The following is a 20,098-nucleotide window of genomic DNA, read 5'->3' as shown; positions in this document are numbered from 1 at the left end:
CCCCAGAGTGCTGCCTCTTACATCGCCTGCTGCATAGCTGCGCTCCAAGCTCTCCTCAGTGAGAGTGCTTTTAATCAGAGGTCACTCAATCAATGCATGAGGGAAGCGACTGTGACCCAGATATACCCAGGGATAAGGCAGAGACCATCAGGACTCCCTCTTATTTTGCTGCCTACAGTTTAACCTGAACATTGATCCTCCATGACTCTAGGATTAAGGTCTGTGTAGACGTGAGGATCAGAGTGACATCTGCACAGGAGGGTTTGTTGTCACTGAAATCTTTATGGAATTTGAATTCATTTTCTGAGAGTTACTCTTGCACCATCACAAAAGCCAGAGCTGCCAAAAGATGACAGCGGTTTGCTAGAAGGAGCTCATCGCTTGCCCAGGATCAGGGCTGTGCTGGGGACGGCTGCGGACACTCCTCAGGAACGTGCCTGGTGGGAGAAGCATGATCCTCGGCCACGTGCTGCAATGTGACGTGGAGAGGGACGGTCTCTGTCCTTGCATGGACCTCCATCCCGGTGCTCCAGCTGCCCACAGGGTAGTGAGACACGGAGCTCCTGGCCTGAGCGACCCAGGGAGTTGGACAACTGATGACTGGTGTTCCCCGGGTCACGGGACCGATAACGAAGAGTCCTCCGGGAAACCCCACCAGACCTGCCTCCCTCTCCTGCTGCTGCTTCTCATCGTTATGATAGACCCCTAGCAGAATGTCCACCCTTGGGCAGATGATGAATATTTGCCATGAACCTGGGAAATGTCACCAAAGGTGACACCAAAGGTGATTTTTACTATTAACGTAGGTCTTTCTTAATCCTGTTCCAAAAGTAGGCTGCCAGAGTTTCTCATTTTAAAAGGCAGAAGCAAGCAACAGGCCTGTTTGCTCGTTATAAAAGCGGGATTATAATTTCCGTCAGCCCTGACTGTAAATCCAGTGACCAATTGAATGGCACTGCTGTGAGATTAGGGATCACTTCCCCCCCAGACCTGTATTCTGCACTGGGACGGCCTCCCTCTCAAAGGGAATTCCCGTGGATAAGGTGGCACATACGTCTGCTCTAACTCTGAAAAATTTTGGGTGTATTAAGTTTCGGAAATCTTAAAAGTGGAGTCTAAGTCCTGGTTTTATTCTTTAATTTCCTACCAGCTTGCAACACTTTGCTTTAACTAAACTACAGCCTCCAAGAGCTGGACACAACAAATATGTCTGTAATGTAGTATTGAAGAAAGTACAATACGCTTTGAAGCAGACACACTGGGAAGTTTTAACGTAGCCGCCCAGCGCTGGTGCAGGAGGAATGCTCTGCCGTGATAATACGACTGCTCTTTAATCACTCTCAGACAACTCTCTCCTCTCAGCGACACCTTCTCTTGCTGCAATTGTTATCGCCGGCCTTGCGGAGAATGTCCCTGCAGATTATGCCCGTGCTGCGTGTGCTCATCTCCCTCTTCAGCCACCCACCTCTGCCCGATGTCCCCGCGGGGAATTGCAGAGCAACGTCCAGAGTGGGGATATCTCAGAGCATTCAAATATCCCAATGTTGCAATCAAATGCAGAGGAGTTTGCATGCAAAACCCAGGACATCCTCTAACATAATTGCTGATAATTTTCTGATCTCAGTTAAACACGAAATAAGATGAGTGCACCAAGGCAGCGGCCGGCTGTTACTCTTACTAGCCTAGAGGCAGGAGTAAGTTTACAGGAGCCACAAGACAAGTCATATCAGTGCTGTAAAGTACCCTGAGATCACGCAATGAACGGGAGAAACAAGACCAAGCGCGTGTTTCCAGGAGCACAGGGAGCCAAGAAGTCCCGTTCCCCCAGCCTGCCTCCCGCAGCGGCTAACCTGCGAGGGAGCGAGGAGCCCTCGCTGCCGACTGCCACCAGCTTTGAGCAAAGTTCCGGGCTCGTAATGACGGAACTGGCAGAATCACTAAAAACGACCCAAAGAGGCCAATGGAAAGGAACGGGAACGGGTGGCCCAGGCCTCCGGCAGCCCCTGCGCCAGGGCTCCAGGGCCGCCACCATGGCTGGGGGACCGGGGGGCCACCACACGCAGGCTGGGTGCGCAGCTGAACTGGGGGTGCTGGGCTGAACTGGGGGCACTGGGCTGAGCTGGGGGCACTGAGCTGAGCTGGCTGTGGGTGGGTGAAGCATTGGAATAAACTGGGGATGCCAGGAATGGGGAGTGCTGTCCATGGGCATGGGAAGTACTGGTCTAAACTGGGGACACTGGGCTGATTGAGGGGAGTGCTGGGTGGGGGTGTGAGGTGGTGGTCTGAACTGTGGGCACTGGGCTGTATTGGGGATGGTGCTGTGAGGTGCTGGTCTGAACTGCGGGCACTGGGCTGTACTGGGGGACAGGGGTGTGAGGTGCCAGTCTGAACTGGGAGCACTGGGCTGTACTGGGGGACAGGGGTGTGAGGTGCTGGTCTGAACTGGGGGCACTGGGCTGTAGTGGGGGACAGGGGTGTGAGGTGCTGGTCTGAACTGGGGACACTGGGCTGTACGGGGCACCAGGCTATAGGGGTGTAAGGTGCTGGTCTGAACTGTGGGCACTGGGCTGTACTGGGGACGGGGCTGTGAGGTGCTGGTCTGAACTGGGGCACTGGGCTGTACTGGGGACGGGGCTGTGAGGTGCTGGCCTGAACTGGTGGCACTGGGCTGTACTGGGGACCAGGCTATGGGGGTGTGAGGTGCTGGGCTGACCCGGGTTGTGAGGCGCGGGGGCTGCCTGCGCTCCGCCCGCAGCCGACAGACACCGACCCGCCGACGCCGGCCCCGGCCCCGGCCCCGGCCGCAACAGCTCCGCTCCGCCCCGCGGGCAGCCGCGGGCCGGGCCCGGGCAGCGGGCGGAAGCGGAAGCCGGCAGCGGCGGGCGGCCTTCCTGCGGGCCGTGCCGGGCCGGGCCGTGCCGCGCCGGCATGGGCGAGAGCACCAGCCCCATCAGCGTTATCCTGGTGAGCTCGGGCAGCCGCGGCAACAAGCTGCTCTTCCGCTTCCCCTTCCAGCGCGGCGCCGAGCACCCCGCCGCACAGGCCAGTAAGTGCGCGACGCCGCGGGGTCCGGCCCGGCCTGGGGACTGCGGCTGCCCCGCGCCCGCGGCAGCCTCCGCCGGGGGCCTGCTGCCGCCCCTGGGGGCCTGGCACCCCCCGCAGCCCCCCGTGGGGGCCTGGCACCCCGCACACGCCCCTCTGGCGGTCTGGTACACCGCCCCGCGCCTCACACCCTCCCGGGGGGGCCTGGCTCCCCTCACACACCTCACACCCTCCCGGGGGGGCCTGGCTCCCCTCACACACCTCACACCCTCCCGGGGGGGCCTGGACCCTCTCAGACGCCTCATACCCTCCTGTGGGGGCCTGGACCCCCTCACACCCTCCCATGGGGGCCTGTCCCCCCTCATACACCTCACACCCTCCTGTGGGGGCCTGTCCCCCCTCACCTGTCCCCCCTCACACCCAGCCTCTCACACCCCACCCATGTTAATCGAACCACATTAGCCACAGGTGTTACCATCGACCCGCTGCCGTGATGCTGTTCCTGGACCAGCTGAAGCAGTGTGGGCTTTAAGAGCTGTAGGAGAAGGAGGAGGCAGGGTGAGAAGTGAAGGCACCGATCTAGGAGAGGGGATTCAGAAGACACTAAGTGAGCTTTAACTGGTAATTGGCAGAAAAGAAGAAACTTTAGTCCCTTGTGTTGAATAATGGGGTAGAGGGGGTTTCATTTCTTCTGGAAACAGGAACATGGGACTGTTCAGGTGCCGGCTGGCTGCTGCAGAGCCAGTGTTGATTGTACCTCTTCCTCCGACATTCCCGATCCGGGACGGCGTCTGGGGCCAGACTCAGACCCGCCTGCAGCCAGGGAGTCCGCAGGGGCTGGAGGCAGGATGCCTGCCCCCGTGGTGCTGCGGTCAGGGTCCCACCTGGCCTCGCCAGCGGGCGAGTGTGTCCTGGTCCGTGGCCTGAAGGTGCTGCAGAGTGATGAGGCTGCTTGACTTGGGTCGCTTGCTAACTGCCGTTTATCACGAGAGGTTTGACACCCCTGTTTAGGTTGTGAGTCGCCTTTTACCAAGACAGAATCATCTTCAAACCCCTTTTTGTTTTTGTAGGTAAAATCTGAAAATGGGGGGTTTTTTGGCTGGCTGCTTCCGTCCCGCTCCTCTCCTGCTTTTTGTTGGTAAAGGATTTTGATACCTGTGACTGCATGAGGGGCTTCTGGAGCATTATCGTTGTCCTGAAACCTGAGCGATAAGGAGGAAAATGCATTGGTCAGAATTTTATTTTCCACTTGCTCTCAAATTGCAAACTGTTACCTGGCACTTGAGAGGAAAATTATTTCTGTGTATGTTTTGCTTTCTCCTCTTTATCCCCTGAAGATGAAAACCTCTTCTATCTTTTGATGTGTTTTTGAGTGAGACTAGAAAAAACCAAGATCTGGTACCCCTACCTAAAAATGAAGGCGCTTTCTGCTTTTAATATTACTTTTTTTAGACCTCTGTTACAGATGATTTTAAAAAGGGCACAGACAAGTATTCTTTTAATGCACAAGTATTCTCTTAATGCACTTATTTTAGTGAACACTTTAAGGAGACTGTTCCTTGAAAAAGCTATCTTTGTTCTTTGTTTCAGATAAACCGAGGAGTCGATATGCTGTGAATAGCTCTGGTGACACCACAGAAGATCAAGATGGGGACTCCAGGTAGGGGAAAACATTTCTCCTTGCCTAAGAGTTTGAAACAGAGGAGAGATGGCCTCTTGCTCTCTTGCCTGCTAGTTCAGTAGGCAAATTCCCTTGGACTGTATAGGAGATGACCTGCCAAAAAATGCTTTAATGCCAAGTTATGAGCAAATTAGTGCTTAGTAATGAGGAATTTCTCATGAGGGAATGCTATTGAATCTCTTGTTTTCTGGGCAAGGTATAGGTCAGGTATTTTGTGCTTGTTAGAAAGGCAGTATTACTCTTTCAAAGCTAGGAGTATTAATACTTAGGCAAAAATCCACTTTTCTTTACCTGCCTACCTATAACTGGATATATTATTCAGTTGCTTCAAATTCTTCCCTAGCTCATGTAATTGTTGTATGGAATTGCTGTGCACTAATGAATAACTAATTTTGTTTCTCCAGATATAGCTGCCCTTGTGCCTGTGGAGTGAAATAGTAGCTCAAAAGGAAACTGAGACTTAAAGATAGTTTTTCAATTACGGGAAAACAGTGGGTAACAAACGCACTGAAAACAGGCACTGTGTTGTTCAGCATACATCTATGTATGAATGGGCCCTCTAATTAGTTTTTGTAGAAAATTTGAAATCTGCTGCGTGGTTCTAAATTTATCACTATCAGATATGAGACAAATCTGGGAAGGAAAAAGGTTTTTTTGTCCGTTGGCCCATAGTTCAGTTGCAGATCTTTTTTGTGATAGGTGTTTTCATCTCCAATATTAATAAAACAGGGTAGTTTCTGCTCTTCTCTCATATAAGAGTAAAAAAGAAGTATTTATCACTTGTCCCCAAAAAAGAAATTTAGTTCCCAACCTTGCAAAATGTAAGCTTGTTCTTAACTTCATGACTGAGAATGGTTTAGCTGAAATTAAAATCACCCATGACAGTAAACTTCATCAATTCATATGCTTTTCCAGGACTGGGATCTTATGAAAACACATTTTGCTCGAGGTCATTTGTACCTCTTGCCTCTTCTGGTGTCTTTGAAACCTTCAAATGCAGCCTTCTGCCGTGTCTTCAGTGAGCCCAGTACGCTACAGGGCACAACTCCAGTGGGAGCAAGCCGCGGTTTTCTAAGTTTGGTAATTGGTGAATGGCGCTTCAGACTCTGCTGTGGACGGCAGCTAGTGTGCGCATTGGGAAAGCTCAGTGCACACGTTTGCTGGTTATCTCAGGGATTTTGTTGGTTGCTGTTCAAAACCCTGGCTCTAGTATTTCCCTAGATAGGTTAAGATGGTGTTGGAACAGTACCAGCTTCTGTCTGATACTGATTCTTCTTGCCTCTGCCGTTTTGGCAGGTTGGACAAAGCACTTAATGTGGAGCTGCTTTCGCTGGATGTGGCCTGTGGTGCTGAATTAGTGTGATGCAGCATGTGGCTACTACAGGGATGTAGGGAAAGCTTTTATCATTTCAAATTATGGTCAGATGAGAAAACTGCTAATATTTCCTGAAACTGGTTTTAAGTAGATAGAATGTGTTGGCATGTAACCTACATTAAACAAAGATTTAGGTTATTTCATTGTAGTGGTGTCCGGAGCTCTGGTCTTGAAAGTTAGTGCTTAATCTCCTGGTCAGGTATTTGTTATTAAGCTTTTAGTGTTTAAAAGAACTCATGATACCTCAACTGAGCTTACTGAGCACAAAGGATCACAGTTCTGAAGCGCTGAATGAAAGAATATTAAGACAGAAATCCCCCTCTCCAGTGATGGTCTTCAGAAAAAAGAAGTTGTCACTTGCATGGTTTTGTGCATAGCAATATGTACAAATTCATGCTGCAGTGTCTGCACCTGACTCTTACTAATGTCAGTGTTTATAAGCCTTATATCTACTTAGATGAAATTGAGGTGTCAGTCAACACAGGTCTGTTAGCAGGAAGTCCCTTAATATTATCTCCTGCGGATCTGTCTATAGCTGCTGTGCAGATGAAGGGGAAATAGAAGAGGAGGAGCATTTATGTTGCTCTGAAAGTGTTGGTCCTGGCAGAGGCCGGATATTGATGTCCAGCACGCTGCTTGTGCTGCTTATGTGGCTGGGCATCTGCATTCACAAATTCAAAGCCTCTTTCAAAATTGTGTTTGTTTCAAGCTTATTTATTGAAAAGCTTTTTCCCAATACCAGTGTAATCAGTGTTGTAAGTCCACTGCATCCCATACAACTGATGTAGCAGCCAAACGTATCCTTCTCTTCAGTGATAGCGGCTAGTAGAAGAAATCGCTAATGCTCCCTATATACTGAGTACTGTTAATTTATATTAGACAAGGGGAGGTTTGTTGACAGAGTTAATGTCTTTCACTGGACTTACAGATACAGGTGGAAAAAATAGGCAAGTTTTAGGTACCCAGGCCCTTCTTCCAGCACAAACCAAAAAGGGATCTTCTAAACTGTGTACAACAGGTTGCTCAGTCTTTTGATTTGTATGAGACCATTTTAGGAGTAACACAAGTTGGTGCCGTGGAGTACAAGAGATTCTAAGGGGAGAGTGGAGGCAGAAAGGTGCAGATATCTTGGAGAGAGTGAGGTGCATATGATTTGTAAACCAGGAAAGGAAGGAGTTTAACTATCATGTGTTGTAAAGCCAGTATTGCCATTGAGCCCATGGGGTTTTTTCCTCACCAGTGTTAGGAGTTTGCGATCCTGGGCTCCTGTTTGGAATGTGTTTTGTGTGTTCCCGTTGAAGATCAGGCTGGAGAGACCAGGAATGGAGCGACTGGTTTTGTGTGAACCATTCCCATTCCTCCAGTGGCAGCTCTGTCCCTGTAAGTTTGTTCTTCTGCAGTGCAGTGGTGCAGCGGTTCTTTCCTGAAACAGTTCAGTAGTCCACGGAGAGATTTCATCAGCATGAAGTCCCGTCTGTTTTCTGGTGGTGGTGATTTTCTGACTGGAGTTGTCCTCAATGAAATTTATTAAGTAGTTTCGTATTATTTCTGGAAGGCTTCTTCAAGGAGGAGTTGGCAAAAAGGTTCCTTTAAATCACCACTTATCAGTAGCATCTGTGGATGTTTTTGGTGGCACAAATTGAGGCTTTGGAGTGGGCAGGCTGCTAGGCTGCGTTGATGGTGTATGGCAAGTTTGATAATGTTGAAGGGTTGGGTCTTTCCCATGTTTTCATGTTCAGTAGCAAAGGTTATTTCAGATTTATCTTGTTGCTGCAATAGTTCTTATGAGGGTTGGATTAATCCTTTTTTATACTGGATGGCTGTCTTTAATTTACTAGCAATCTAGCACCAATTGTATCCTAGAGAAGGTTCACTATTGCTTTCTTCCTAAGCTATTGGAACCTAGATCAATTACTTCTGAGCTGACCTTTCCTGGAGCAGTTGAGGTGTATGTATTTCTTTATGGCCTCAGAAAGGACAAAATTACATCAGTTTAGGTGCCTTAACTCTCCATTTCCATAGAGCATATTTGTATGCATAATTGGATTTCTTTTAGCCTGTATACCCAAATTTCCTGGTCTTTGTTACACTGTTTTTTATAGACAATCGCAGCCTATTCTTGACAACCCTACCTGTAGGTTACTGGTGTGTATTTGCTTGTATTAATTTCAGCTCAATGGAGCTGCGTGTTTGGGTCTTCGGAATACAGATTTTTCTTCCTTTTAAAAGCAAGTCAAGCAGCAAAAGTGACTGAGGTGTGTTGATGGTGGCCGTGCAACAAAGAGGTATTCAGAAGAATCTGTCACTGTTAAAACAAATTGCCTGTCAAGTATCTCTCTTTGCTGGCTGCTTCTCAGCCTTTCATCATTTGCTCTCTTCAAAAACATCCTTCAGTTTTTGAGTGCTTTACCAGTAATACATACCCCTCACAGCTTATGGAGATGCCTGCCAATCTCTTTTTTATTTTTTTTATCTCCCTGAAAAAACATGAGGCAATTACTCTTTTGAAGCCGTAAGATAATGCCATGTTAAATTGGTTTGAAATGGGTTTTGTAGTTTTTCTGAAAGTGGTATAGTCAGCAAGCAAAAATTCTGATGAAGACGCACGTATAGTACCGTGTTACACCAGACTTTGCATTTTTTAGGAGCATAACTGACTAACTGAAGGAGGTTTAGCAAGTTTGACAGCATTGATGTCATTAATTGGCCAAACGCTTCTGTTAAAAAAAAAAAAAAAGTCAAGTTACTGACAAACAAGGACTTGAATGTCCCTTTCTAACAAACAGTAGTTCTCCTGTGATAACTGTTCTGTATCCTCTGTCCCTCTTTCACTGGACTCCAGTGTTCTTCCTTGTATTTGTTCTGAAAGGCTTCCTTTCTGTAAGCCTGGGCTTTTCCATTCATCTATCCATCCCTTTAAACACCCTTCCTGTAATATCACCCCCTTTGTATAGTTTGTCATTTGGGATTGCTCTAGGTTCCCTTTTCAACACGACCAGTAGAAATCTGCTGTCTTTTGGATTAATAATTGTTGGAGGTTTTCATTTTGCCTCCCCTTTCTAACGTTGACAGTATAAAGCTTTTATCAGATTAATTTTTCAGTATATTTAGGGAATTTGTTTCAGGAAACAAGCCCTTTTTTTCCTCGTTATTTGAGGGGAAAAAAAAGCAGTTGACTGTTAAAAGGAACATAGGTGTTTGTTTCTCTGATATAAAAGTGAGTACAGCTGTTAACAGAGCCTCGCTCTGTACACCTGTTGTAAAGAAGGTTTTGAGGTTCTTTTGCCTTGAAAACTTTTTCTGCCTGCTCTTCCTAGGTTTCTGCTTATTGCTTGGGGCAGAGAGAGACAGAGAATGACTTCATGCTTGTGCTGTGAGTCTGGCCAGACTTGTACCTATTATTTAGATCCCTGGGGGGAGCAGCAGTGGCTCTGTGTGCAAGGCCCTTTACAGAACTCTGGCTGTGCATGCAACAATAAATGTTTGGCATCCTCTTTTGCTAAATCTTGGGGCTATGGAAGCACCAGAACCAACTGTGAAGAGCTGTGGGTCATTTGGGGCCACACGGGATGTTCCTCTGGTGAAAAGGCTAGTAATAGTCTAGAAAAGATACTGAGGTTTAGAATCTGCTCAAAATCAGACTGCAACCTCTTCTATTTTCTCTTAAGGTAAGCATGAATTAAAAAGTACGGTGTAAAAACAGCTCCATAAATGCAACGTATCATGGGAACACATTACAGCAGCCAGTGTTAGCGAGAGGACTGAAATGCCTTAGCCTGTTTTCTCCGTGTCGTCAATCTAAGCCTGCAATATATCCCCAGAATTCACCTACCATTAACTTTTTTGACTCTTCTCAATAGTTATATTTCCTTTACAGGAGTTTAACTCTTAATAGTTCATCCTAGTTTTTAATATTATTTTTTTTTTTGTATTTTGTGTACTTGCCTCGTTCATTTTCTTTTGTTGTGTTTTGTTTTGTGTTTATGGCCATGTTCCCATTTCAGAGACCAATGTCCTCTAACTGATGAGCAATTGGTTTCGGGGTAAGACCAAATGTTCTAAACAATCACCTTTATCTAGAATGGCTTTCTTTTCTCACCATCCTTTTAATTGTGCTTTGTTTCTGTTTTACACCGAATGATGAGATAATTATATGCTAAATCACAATGTCTGGAGCAAACGTATTGCTAAAGGTTTATGCTAGGAGAATTACGAAGGTCCTACTAACATTTCTGTGCTTCCTGTAGGGTATCCAGAATGGGTGTGGTACTGTCCCTTCTGTGAACTGAGAAAAGTTGTGATCCTCCGAGAAGGCACCAAGTATAGCCTTGGCATTGTAGTTGTTCCAACAAGGAGCCCTAAATCAAATTGCTTTCTGATGAGAAATGACTTAAAAGTACAGATCAGTGAGTAAACTCTTTAATCCCACAGTAATTATGGAGACCTCGTCAGAGACCTGGTTTTGAGCAGCTGCTCTGGTTGCTGATTCTTGGTGCCCCACTAAGCTAAACTGGATGACTGCATTATACCCCCTTTTTGAATGTGTGTATCTCTACCCAGGCCCCAAAAGTATTACACTGCATCTCTAGTCCCTGCTTAACATAAAGATGCTCATCTAGATACTCGGCTCCCATTCTAAACTACTTCAGAGAAGAATTCTTTATAAAAACCTTGCTTTGAATTTGTGTGGCATATAAAAAGGTATTATCTGTTCTTGGGGAAAAAATGAATTTGTGTTTGAGATTCCTTCCCCCTCCTTTTCCATGTGCTAAAGCTAAAGCAGTTGTTGTTTCAGCTGGGTTTCCAGAGGAGATGCTGGTGGCAGCAGTCGATCTGCACTAGTGTGGTTTGTATCGTACTGCTGGATTGTCTGCTGTTGCTGCTATGTTGAGCTCATGATAGCAGTAGTAGGATATTTTGGGCAAATCAAAGCTTTTGTTTTTTGTATTTAGTTTCTGCCTGCTGAATTCCTTAGTACAGGAGAGGCTTGCTTTCCTCTGGAAATCACAATGCTCAGACTAATCTCATGAAAGGAGAAGGGACTGTTACTGCCCAACTGGGAAACCTAATCTGCTTCTAACAAACTCTTGGGCTCTGAGAAGTCAGTATTTTTAAGTCATCTTAATACACCCCAGAGATTAGAAAATCAGTATTAAAATACCTAAAGTAAAATGTTATTTTCTAAGATGAGATGATGAATTGAAATGATGGGAATAATGTATATGCTGTCCCTCATTCTCCCTATCATCCTGAGGCCTAAGGAATTTATAAATGTTGCAGAGCATTGGGGGGAAAAAACCCCAAACCAGCAAAACTAATAAATCTAGGCTGTCAGACGAGGAGAATGGGTCTAGGTCACTCTTGGGAGAGCCTGCGGTGATACCAGGTGTCTGTACCCACCAGGTAGCACCCATGTAACCCTTCACAGGGTTATCTTTCCTGAGCGTGTCATCTGGCTGCAGTTGCGGTACTCTTCCAGAAAGAGAAGTCTCTGCTAATAAGAAGATACTGAGGACTTTATAAAATCAACCTTTGAATCTCCTCCTCCCCGCAGAGCCACATACAAGGTGGGACAGACAGGGCTGTCAGTGTCATGAGCTCTCCTGGGGAACTGCTGAACTGTTACATTCAGCACCATGTTTATCTGTTAAAAGATCTGCTGGTGTAATTCCTTGTAAAAGTCAAATCTTAACTGTGGTGAAAGCCATCATAATGATCAGTTTTCTAGCTCCCAAGATATCCTTTGCCAAGGCTGGGGGAGGGAAGAGTAACTCATTTCTCACCAGCAAGCAGGCATTTTCTAATTTGCCTCCTTCTCCCTCTGCTCCCCAAAACATATGCTCGTTTTGGATCCATTGCTATTACAGTCTTCCTGGCTCCCTGATGAGCCTATTAATGAACACAGCTGAACGGGGCAAATAGAGGGGGGAAAGCTCACAGCTGTCATGGTGACTTTTTTTTGCTATTTTGAATGGGACCTCCAAGGACTGTCAGTCCAGGTCCTTTTTGAGGATGCTTTGCCCTTTCTTCACGAATTCCGTGTCTTGCGCAGCCCAGTGCAGTGCGGTGGCCGAGGAGCATGGGCTCAGCGGTCCCAGGAGTCTCTGGCTAGTCTCCCCATCTCTCTGCTTGCCCTTAGCCATGTTTGGAGCAGAGTGGCCAGGGATTTGGAAGTTTGTACAGAGCTGCTCCTTCCATAAGCCAAATGTAAGCAGTGTGCTGTGATCAGGATGACCTGTTTGTACAAACACCAGGGGCTTTGACAGCTCGTAAAGCCCCCCGTGTTGTCCTTCGTCTTCACTGTATGTAGGTCTAATAAAAGAAGTGCCCCTTGGGTCATATGCAGATGGATACACACGAAAGACCTGGCTGTGTGCATTTGTCTTAATTTCTGTAGTTCTCCAAAACTCACTCAGAATGAACCAGGAATATGGTATGTTAATTCCTTCTGTGGGCACTGAGGGCTCACTTGTGGCCAAGAGATAAGGTGAGCGCAGCACACGCCCATGCCTGCCCTTTTCTCTGAGTGATACTGGGTTATCTGGGATACCTGCCTGGTGGAGGGGGATGGTCTGACAGGGACACACATCCCTGAAAGTGAATAAAGAAAATGAAATAAACACTGCCATTCTTAAAAAAACTGGTCTCATCAGAAACTGGTTTGAAATCCATTTGGTTAAATGGGAGCCTCTGAGAAATCAGATGAGGAAGGAACTTGCTAATATCGAACCTTGCACCGCTCCCATTCTAGAACAAGTTTTCTCCAGCAGCTAACTGAGGTCCTCTTCCCTGTGGATTTGAGCTCCACTGTCTTAGGGGACACCCTGAGGAAAACGTGTGTTTGTAGAGACCAGACCAATGTTGCAAGGTCATCGGAAAGAGCGGTTGCAGAATTCTTCCCTTGTCACACTGGCTTCTTACCTGGTTTTGCAGCTGTATTTTACAGGGCAGACTCCCTTCTGTCTCACAGCTGCCTTCTTCCCACCACCAGCCCAGAGCAATCCAGTGATGACACCGTGGTTGGTGTTGGGAAGGGCCTGCCCTGTCATGAATTTGTCTCAGTTTGGTTTATCGAATGCGAAAGCCCAGGTGTGGCCAGGCAGCTCTCAGAAGGGTGCCGGTGGTCTGCTGACCACAGGTTGAGATCCGTTAAGTAAGTAACTTTGAGTCTCACTGATGAGATTTGGGAAAGGAGGGACAAGCGTTGGATGTATGTTTCTTCTAATTGAATCAGCTCTTTCTTGCCTTCCCCTCTGCCATACTGGGTGGCTTAAAGATCTCTGTTGTGCTTGAGTGACAGGCTGTGTCAATATGTAGTTGCTTAGTAAGTTCATTAACCTGCAGCTAAATCCAGGCGATGGCTAACTCGAGCTGTTTTTATATTTAAGTGAACTGCATCTAATCTTTCCAATGTATTTTGCTGAGCATGTAATTAAATAAGCATGACCCTGCAGTCTTTGTCGTGAATGCTTCCTGTTTTATAATTGTGATGATCTGAGAGATGTAATTAAGGGGTTCTTAATTTTCCATAATTGGTGGTACTCCAGGTACAGCAATTTAGACACAACTTACAGTACCTTAAAAACTTAGAAGTTAAATATATCTGTATTTGGAGGAATATTCTGGGGCTTTGCTTTTTGAAAATTGTAATAACTTCTGTTTCTGCTCTTCAAGGTTTTCGGATGTCATCCTGGCAACAATTTTGGCTACCAAGTCAGATATGTGTGGCAAAAAGTTTGAACTGAAGATTGATAATGTTCGCTTTGTTGGCCATCCCACATTGCTTCAGCACGCCCTTGGGCAGGTATGGTACCATGTCTGCTCTGGGGACCTGCCTCCTTTTCAAACTGCCTGGCTTAGCCAGGAAGCTTAGAATTCAGAATGTGCCTGTTGGCTTTTCATCCTGTTTTTACTTCCTGATGTTCAAAGCTGTCTTTTACTTGCTTCCAGATAAACACAGGGAGCGGCAAACTGAGGGAGCTGTGTCAGTGATTCACAGAAACCCCCTCTGGTTACTGTAGAAAAGCAGTGTGGGTAAAGAGAAGTAATACTAAGCAGTCCAGCTCAAAAAGCTGTTTCTCACTGTGTTAGTTATCGCAAGTTAGCTTTTTAGCACCTCTAATTAGTACGGCAGTTAAAAAAAAAAAAACCACCCAAAACCTTCACAAATGCTAGGAGCTGCGTCAGCCTTGTTTGGCTTTTAACTCTTACCGGTGCTGAAGATGATTCAGAAGGCTCAGTTGGAATAGGTAGGATGTTGAAAGAGGTCCAGAATTCTCTCGTGGATGAAGTCAGGCTGCTGTTTGCATTGAGACCTTGCTCCATGGCCTGTGTCGTAGCTGCTTGGAATGAAAGTTGCCACCTAGGCTATGGAAAAGGTCCTGCTTAAATCTAGGAAAGAATTTACATGCTTCTATGTGCAAAATATTCCCTGTCCCATTCCTTCTTCCTGATAGACTGTAAGAATGAACTAGGCTTTGGTAATTTCTGAATCCGACACTGATCTCTGTCACTGAACTGCTTTGGTCTCATTTTTCATCAAATTTACTAAGTAGTTCATTTTTTTCAGGAAAAAAAAAGTCTGCTTGCCGATTCTATCATCCTTTCTATCTATAGTTAGAGGTGCAAACAGATTGTTGGCAACTGCTGTTTGATATTTAGAGGACCAGACTGCTTTAATCCAAGTGAGGAGCTGGCCTCACGCATCAAAAGATGCTAGCGTTCCACTTTTGAAACTCAGTCGTGAGTCTACAAGAAATGTGATGAAGGATCACCAAGACTCAGTCCTCAAATGTTTAAGTTGCTTTGGAAGACAGAATTCAAGTTTCCCCAAGCTGTGCAAGTGCATCAGCAGCCCCGGACAAGGCAAGCTATGAATCAGGCCCAGGGTCCGTACAGGGACCCCAGCCAGGAGCAGAAGGAGATAGGACCAGAGGCAGGGCTGGAGGATAAGGCTGCAGTGTACTTAACTAGGGTCCAACCAGGAGACAAGCTAACTACACCGAGGTTGGTTGAAGGTCCATCCTGGAGACAGGCTGGAGGCAGGCATGCCTGCAGGCCCTCGGCTGAGCTTAAATGGGGCTCCTGGGTCATGGGCTAGGGGGTATGTGGGGGGACCCAGTTGGGGCTCTTCAGGGCTGTTAAGACCTCTAGGTGCCCTCAGGGCCCTGACAGCAGTGGCCTGTTCTCTCACAGTATCAGATTCCTTTATTTTGCTAATCTTGTCCGAAAGGCACAACTTCCTAAATGTGGTGTAAATGAGGTTGAAAGTTTGTATTTGCATTTTTTCACCACATATTATACATTCTCTCTACTTTCCAGTGAGTTTTATCTTAATTGCATGAAATGTATCTTCATTTTCAATTTGTCTAAATAAAATTGCATCTGGGTAAATAAACAAAGTCATAAAGTGCTGTAAACGCTTTTTTGTTACTTCATGTAGGATCTTCTTTTTGGGTGTGTCTTATCACCCCACTACTTTCTAGTGTCCAGAATCTTCTAGACGTGGCAGCCATCTCTGCTAGTTCGTTTGAGTCTAAATCTGGGACCCTTCTGCAGTTAGGAGGAAACTAGCTGGAGCTCCTTTCCCATGGAGCAAAGGCAGTGACCGGAGTAACCTGACAGTCTCTCGTTTGGGTTTCTTCGGAGTTCATACTGCAGTAAATTAATCCACGGGACAGCTCAGCAAATTCTTACTCAGGTGAGATTCAGGAGTTACAGGAGCACGACTCTTTAATCCTGTGTGCCAGGCCACCTTTTATGTAACAGTGTTCTGAATTCTTCAGATTCCTTCAGCATTTTCCTTTCCAGCTTAGTCTTTTCTTCTTTTTTCTGGACAAGACATAATATGAAATCTAGCCTGCATCTCAACTGATGTTTCTTTGATTTTAAGGAAGGAACAGGATCAGTCCCTACACTCGGAAATGCTTTTGAGTCTTTCTTGAAGTTCACAAGACATCCTGGAACCTGTACCTCCAGGAGAATAAACAAACACAGTAAATTGGCTTTACCACCCTCCCATCGCTGCTTTTTTGATAGAACTTCACTTACACTTTAGAAAAAACAAAAATATGTCTCTCTAATTTTTAACACTACTGAGTGAAAGCACTTGCATTTCGGAGTTCACTGCTGCACACTTTGTTGCCGATGCTTGGGACCTGTCAGGAAGGGTGGATGCAGCTCTGCTGTTGCCAGCTGCTCTGTGTTTCCCCGTCTCAGATGCTGCATTAGCTACATATCACATATGAGACTGAATATGAAGTTAGCTGGGTGTTTGGCCTGGCAGGTTACAGCTGTTTTGGCTTGGGATTGGATGGGTGTTCAGCAGGGAGCTTTGGGGGTGGCGGGAATGTGCTCTGGATTTTGTGCTCCATCTTGTGGCGACGCTTGCTCGATTCAACGTTGTTGGTCTCGGATGTGCAAATTCAACTTGCTCATCTTGGCTTCTACTGTTCCTCCCCACCAGAAAGTCTGTACCTGCGTTAGGGGTGAAGCTCTCTGCTGCAGAAAGAGTTGGGGGGGGGCTGGAGAATGTGTTTGAAATCCTGCAGGAAGGGAAAATCAAACCTTTTATTTTAGTATTGAAGTTCTAGAGAATATTTTTTCTGATAAAAGCAACAGTTTGTAACATGACGCAATCCAAATAGGGATTTTAGGAAAGGGAAGAATAGGTGTGGCCTGGGATCAGAATCTATGGACTTCTCTTTAGTTAACAATATATATGACAATTGTGCTGAGGAATTTAAACCTAGGGTCCCTAATGATGCTAAAATGCAATAGTAAAGACACCTACTAAGACTGCTATCTTAACTGATACTCACTTCCATGGGCATGACCAAAACGCTTTGGTTTAAGTCTTCACACCTTCTCAGAAAAGGCAGTGCTGTAGAGTAACTGTTACACTTTAATAAAAAAAAAAATACAGTTTTATTTTTACAAGTCAAATTTGATGGTATAATTTGATTTGTCTGCTCTCTTTTCTCAGCAAACTTGTTATTTGACTGAATTAGGCTTTTCCTTTTTTTTTCCTTTTTTTTTTCTTTTTTCCCTTTGTTACCTTGTCCCTTTGTTGTTTTCTTATTTACCTTTGTCCAACTGACACTAGCCTATGGTATTTTTTTAAAAATATTTTTCAGGTATCCAAAACTGATCCCTCACCAAAGAGAGAGATGCCCACTATGATTCTCTTCAACGTGGTGTTTGCACTAAGGGTAAGGACTGTCTTCATTCCATCTGACAGTGGTATGTGCTTCGGATGTGTAAGAGAATGCAGTAGGCTCACGTTCCAGTAATCTCTTGGAAAACATTCAGTGCCTGATTTCATTGGGATATTTTAATTTGAAACAACAAACCTAAACAATATAGAATATGACACTAACAAGTGGGAAAGTTTTCCAGCCTAGTGGAAAACAAGTACAGTTGTTCTCTTCAGGACGTTTTCTAGAGTTTTTGGTTTTAAATACCCAGAATGCAAAGGCATGCAAGAAACCACTTTGCAAAATAGATATGAACCCAGTTGCAAGTCCTGTATGTGTCTTGTCTTCTGTTATTAGCGGGCTGGTAATCTGCTGTGATTTTTCTAGACCCTGCCATTGAGGCTTGTCCAACTGAGCTTGTGCAAGAAGGCAGTCTGGGTCTGACTCTCCTGTGTGTCAGATGGCGCTCTCTGTACGTGACTGCTCTACTCCTGCCCAGGATAGGACCAAATCCGTACAGCTGCACTAGCGTGTTGCTGAGCCCTTGTGACTCCATGCAGCCTGGACCTTGGTGGTCGGATCTGCTCCAGAGGCAGCAGGCAGCGTGGACAGTGGCTCATGCATGGTCAGCCTTAAGAGTCAGGTCCCCACCACGGCCTTGGTCAACCCAAGCTTGCGCAGTGCAGAGTCATTCAGAAACCTGCTCCGGCTCAGAACAGCAGTGTTTTGAGCCCTTACTCACGCTGTATGATACAGACACACGTGCCTTTGCTCAGTGCCTCTAGGGGTTTTTTATAATTAAATGGATAGTGTTTGAAAGCAGCCTCTTAGCAATGAGATCATTGTAAGGGAGAGTGCCAGGGAGCAGCGGCTGTAGCATTCTAAATGAGAAGAAGGTACAAGTGAAGAATAAGTAGGTTTTGATGCTCAGCAAGAACCTGGAGCAAATACGTAGTTTTTGCTTGGAATTTTTTTCAGGCCTACTCTATTGACTAGATGTTGGTATCTGTTAAGGGATCCTGGCTTGGCTAATTTGGTGGTATAAACCCCTAGAAATTTAATTATGTTTGAGCATGATTTGATTTCTGAACTCTGGCTTGCTCTTTCCAGCCCGCAGGTTGCATCTGTGGAGCCATCGTATTATTTTTGTGGCATGTACACATATGAAGAAACATTTTAAAAATGAAAGAGTGAGTTGGAATAGCTGTCTTTATGGAAATGGTTGGTTTTTTGCTTGACTGGACATAATGTCATGGTTTAAAAGCCTCCAGCTCCCTGCCTGTGAAATGACCTTTTTTTTTTTTCCTTTTAGCACTAGTACTTTCCTTACCGCTGGCTTTCCAGTGGTGACTAACATGGACGTGGCCACAGTCTGGATGGCTTGTCCTCAGTTGAAGAGCAAGGTTTCACAAAAGACAATTATCCCAGCAATCAGTCTGAAGCAAGCAAGAAGTCGTTCACTGAGTTCTGCTGGGGATCCAGTGTTGTGCCGTGGGACATTCTTAGGTCAGGAAGTGCTGAATTTGCAACACAGGAGTTGATTTTAGATTTCACACATTAAGAGCCATTAGCTTGAAGAGTTTTGTTGTTTTGGTGTATTGGTAGAGCGCCATGCTTTTGTTGTAGCTAAGTGCGTGTAGATGCACGTGCAAACACCATGCACAGGGAGTCATGTGGCAGCAGAAGTGTTGAAACCAGTGCTCCTTCATTCACAATATTGCAAGAGCTTGGCGAAGTGCAGTGAAGACTGTATCTAGCCCACGTTTTTCTAGAATCTAATTTCTAGTGGTTCTCCTAGGAAAACTTGCTTTTTTTGCATTTTGGCACTGTGATGATACTGATGTAGTTGTGTGTGTAACGCAGCACTAAATTGTATTTGCCAAATGAGACACTCTTAGTTCATAGAGAGCTGTCAGGTTTCTGGAAAGTGCTGTGCAAGAAGCAAGTGGAATTTTTTTCCTAGCATGGTGTAGTGCACTGCAGAGGGTGGGTGGAGGCTTTCTGAGATAAAGATGAGAGTCCATCTGCAGTGGGCAGACAGAGCAGGCAAAGTCCCAAATGCTATAATCAGCACTGATCCTGCTGTGTTTAAGCTTCAGGGTTACCAACGTGTCGTGACTCAGCAAGAACAGTAGAATCCAAAAATGATGACTCACGGTTTGCTAGTTTACATGCCAAGTTATCACTTGCTGGAACTGTGAATTCCTTTAAAAGTCTTAACAGATGTGAAGCAGCTGCTTACTCATGCTGGAGCCACCGAGTGTGCCCCCCCCGCCCCATCAGCTGTACTTACATGATAGATTTTTCCAGCACTTTCATTCTGGGACTTGCATGAATGCAGTGTTAATAATAAGCCATATTTATGAAATATTTGGAAGCTCAAATCCAAATTCATTCTGGTTTGTGATCAAATTGTTGATCGTGTGCTGGTAATTCTTACCTAGTTACTGTCTTGTCAGTATAGAAGACAATCATCAGTATAGCAACATGGAGTGAATGGGCTATGTTAAAGGCACTGCAGTCCTTATACTCACAGTGAATTTAACCTGAACATCGTGATAGTCTGCCTTTTCAAACAGCATGACACTTTTCTTGCTGTGTGAAATTGAGTTCTTTGGTGTCCCTGCTAACAAAAGGCCCAGTAACAACTGGAAAGAATGAAACAGATAGGAGTGTCATACCTCCGATGCTGTGTTCATTTGATGCACGTAGACAACCTTAGAAATCCCTGAGTCTTCTCTTTAACTTTGGACATCTCTGAGCTTCTGCTTTGTTGCTGGTAGAGAAAACTCCTTTCTTTTGCCG

General features: G+C 45.7%; 1 protein-coding gene across 3 annotated transcripts in view; it reads left to right on the top strand.

Annotated features, from left to right (window-relative positions):
- The first annotated feature begins 2,928 nt into the window (after window positions 1-2,928).
- Window positions 2,929-20,098, top strand: part of NPRL3 (NPR3 like, GATOR1 complex subunit) — a 46,200-nt gene continuing 29,030 nt past the window's right edge. Inside the window, exons 1-5 of one of the 3 annotated variants that reach the window (XM_059826182.1) lie at window positions 2,929-3,046; window positions 4,633-4,702; window positions 10,103-10,141; window positions 13,773-13,902; window positions 17,234-17,308. In XM_059826182.1, the coding sequence (XP_059682165.1) occupies window positions 2,929-3,046; window positions 4,633-4,702; window positions 10,103-10,141; window positions 13,773-13,902; window positions 17,234-17,308 (432 nt within the window). The remainder of the gene's footprint in view (window positions 3,047-4,632; window positions 4,703-10,102; window positions 10,142-13,772; window positions 13,903-17,233; window positions 17,309-20,098) is intronic. The other 2 variants (XM_059826183.1, XM_059826184.1) reach the window with 2 other exon arrangements.

Source organism: Gavia stellata, chromosome 18 (genome assembly GCF_030936135.1).
Source record: "Gavia stellata isolate bGavSte3 chromosome 18, bGavSte3.hap2, whole genome shotgun sequence".
In the NCBI taxonomy this organism is placed as follows: Eukaryota; Metazoa; Chordata; class Aves; order Gaviiformes; family Gaviidae; genus Gavia; species Gavia stellata.
Note: the sequence above shows the minus strand (reverse complement) of the source record. Positions and strands in the feature narration are given on the sequence as shown.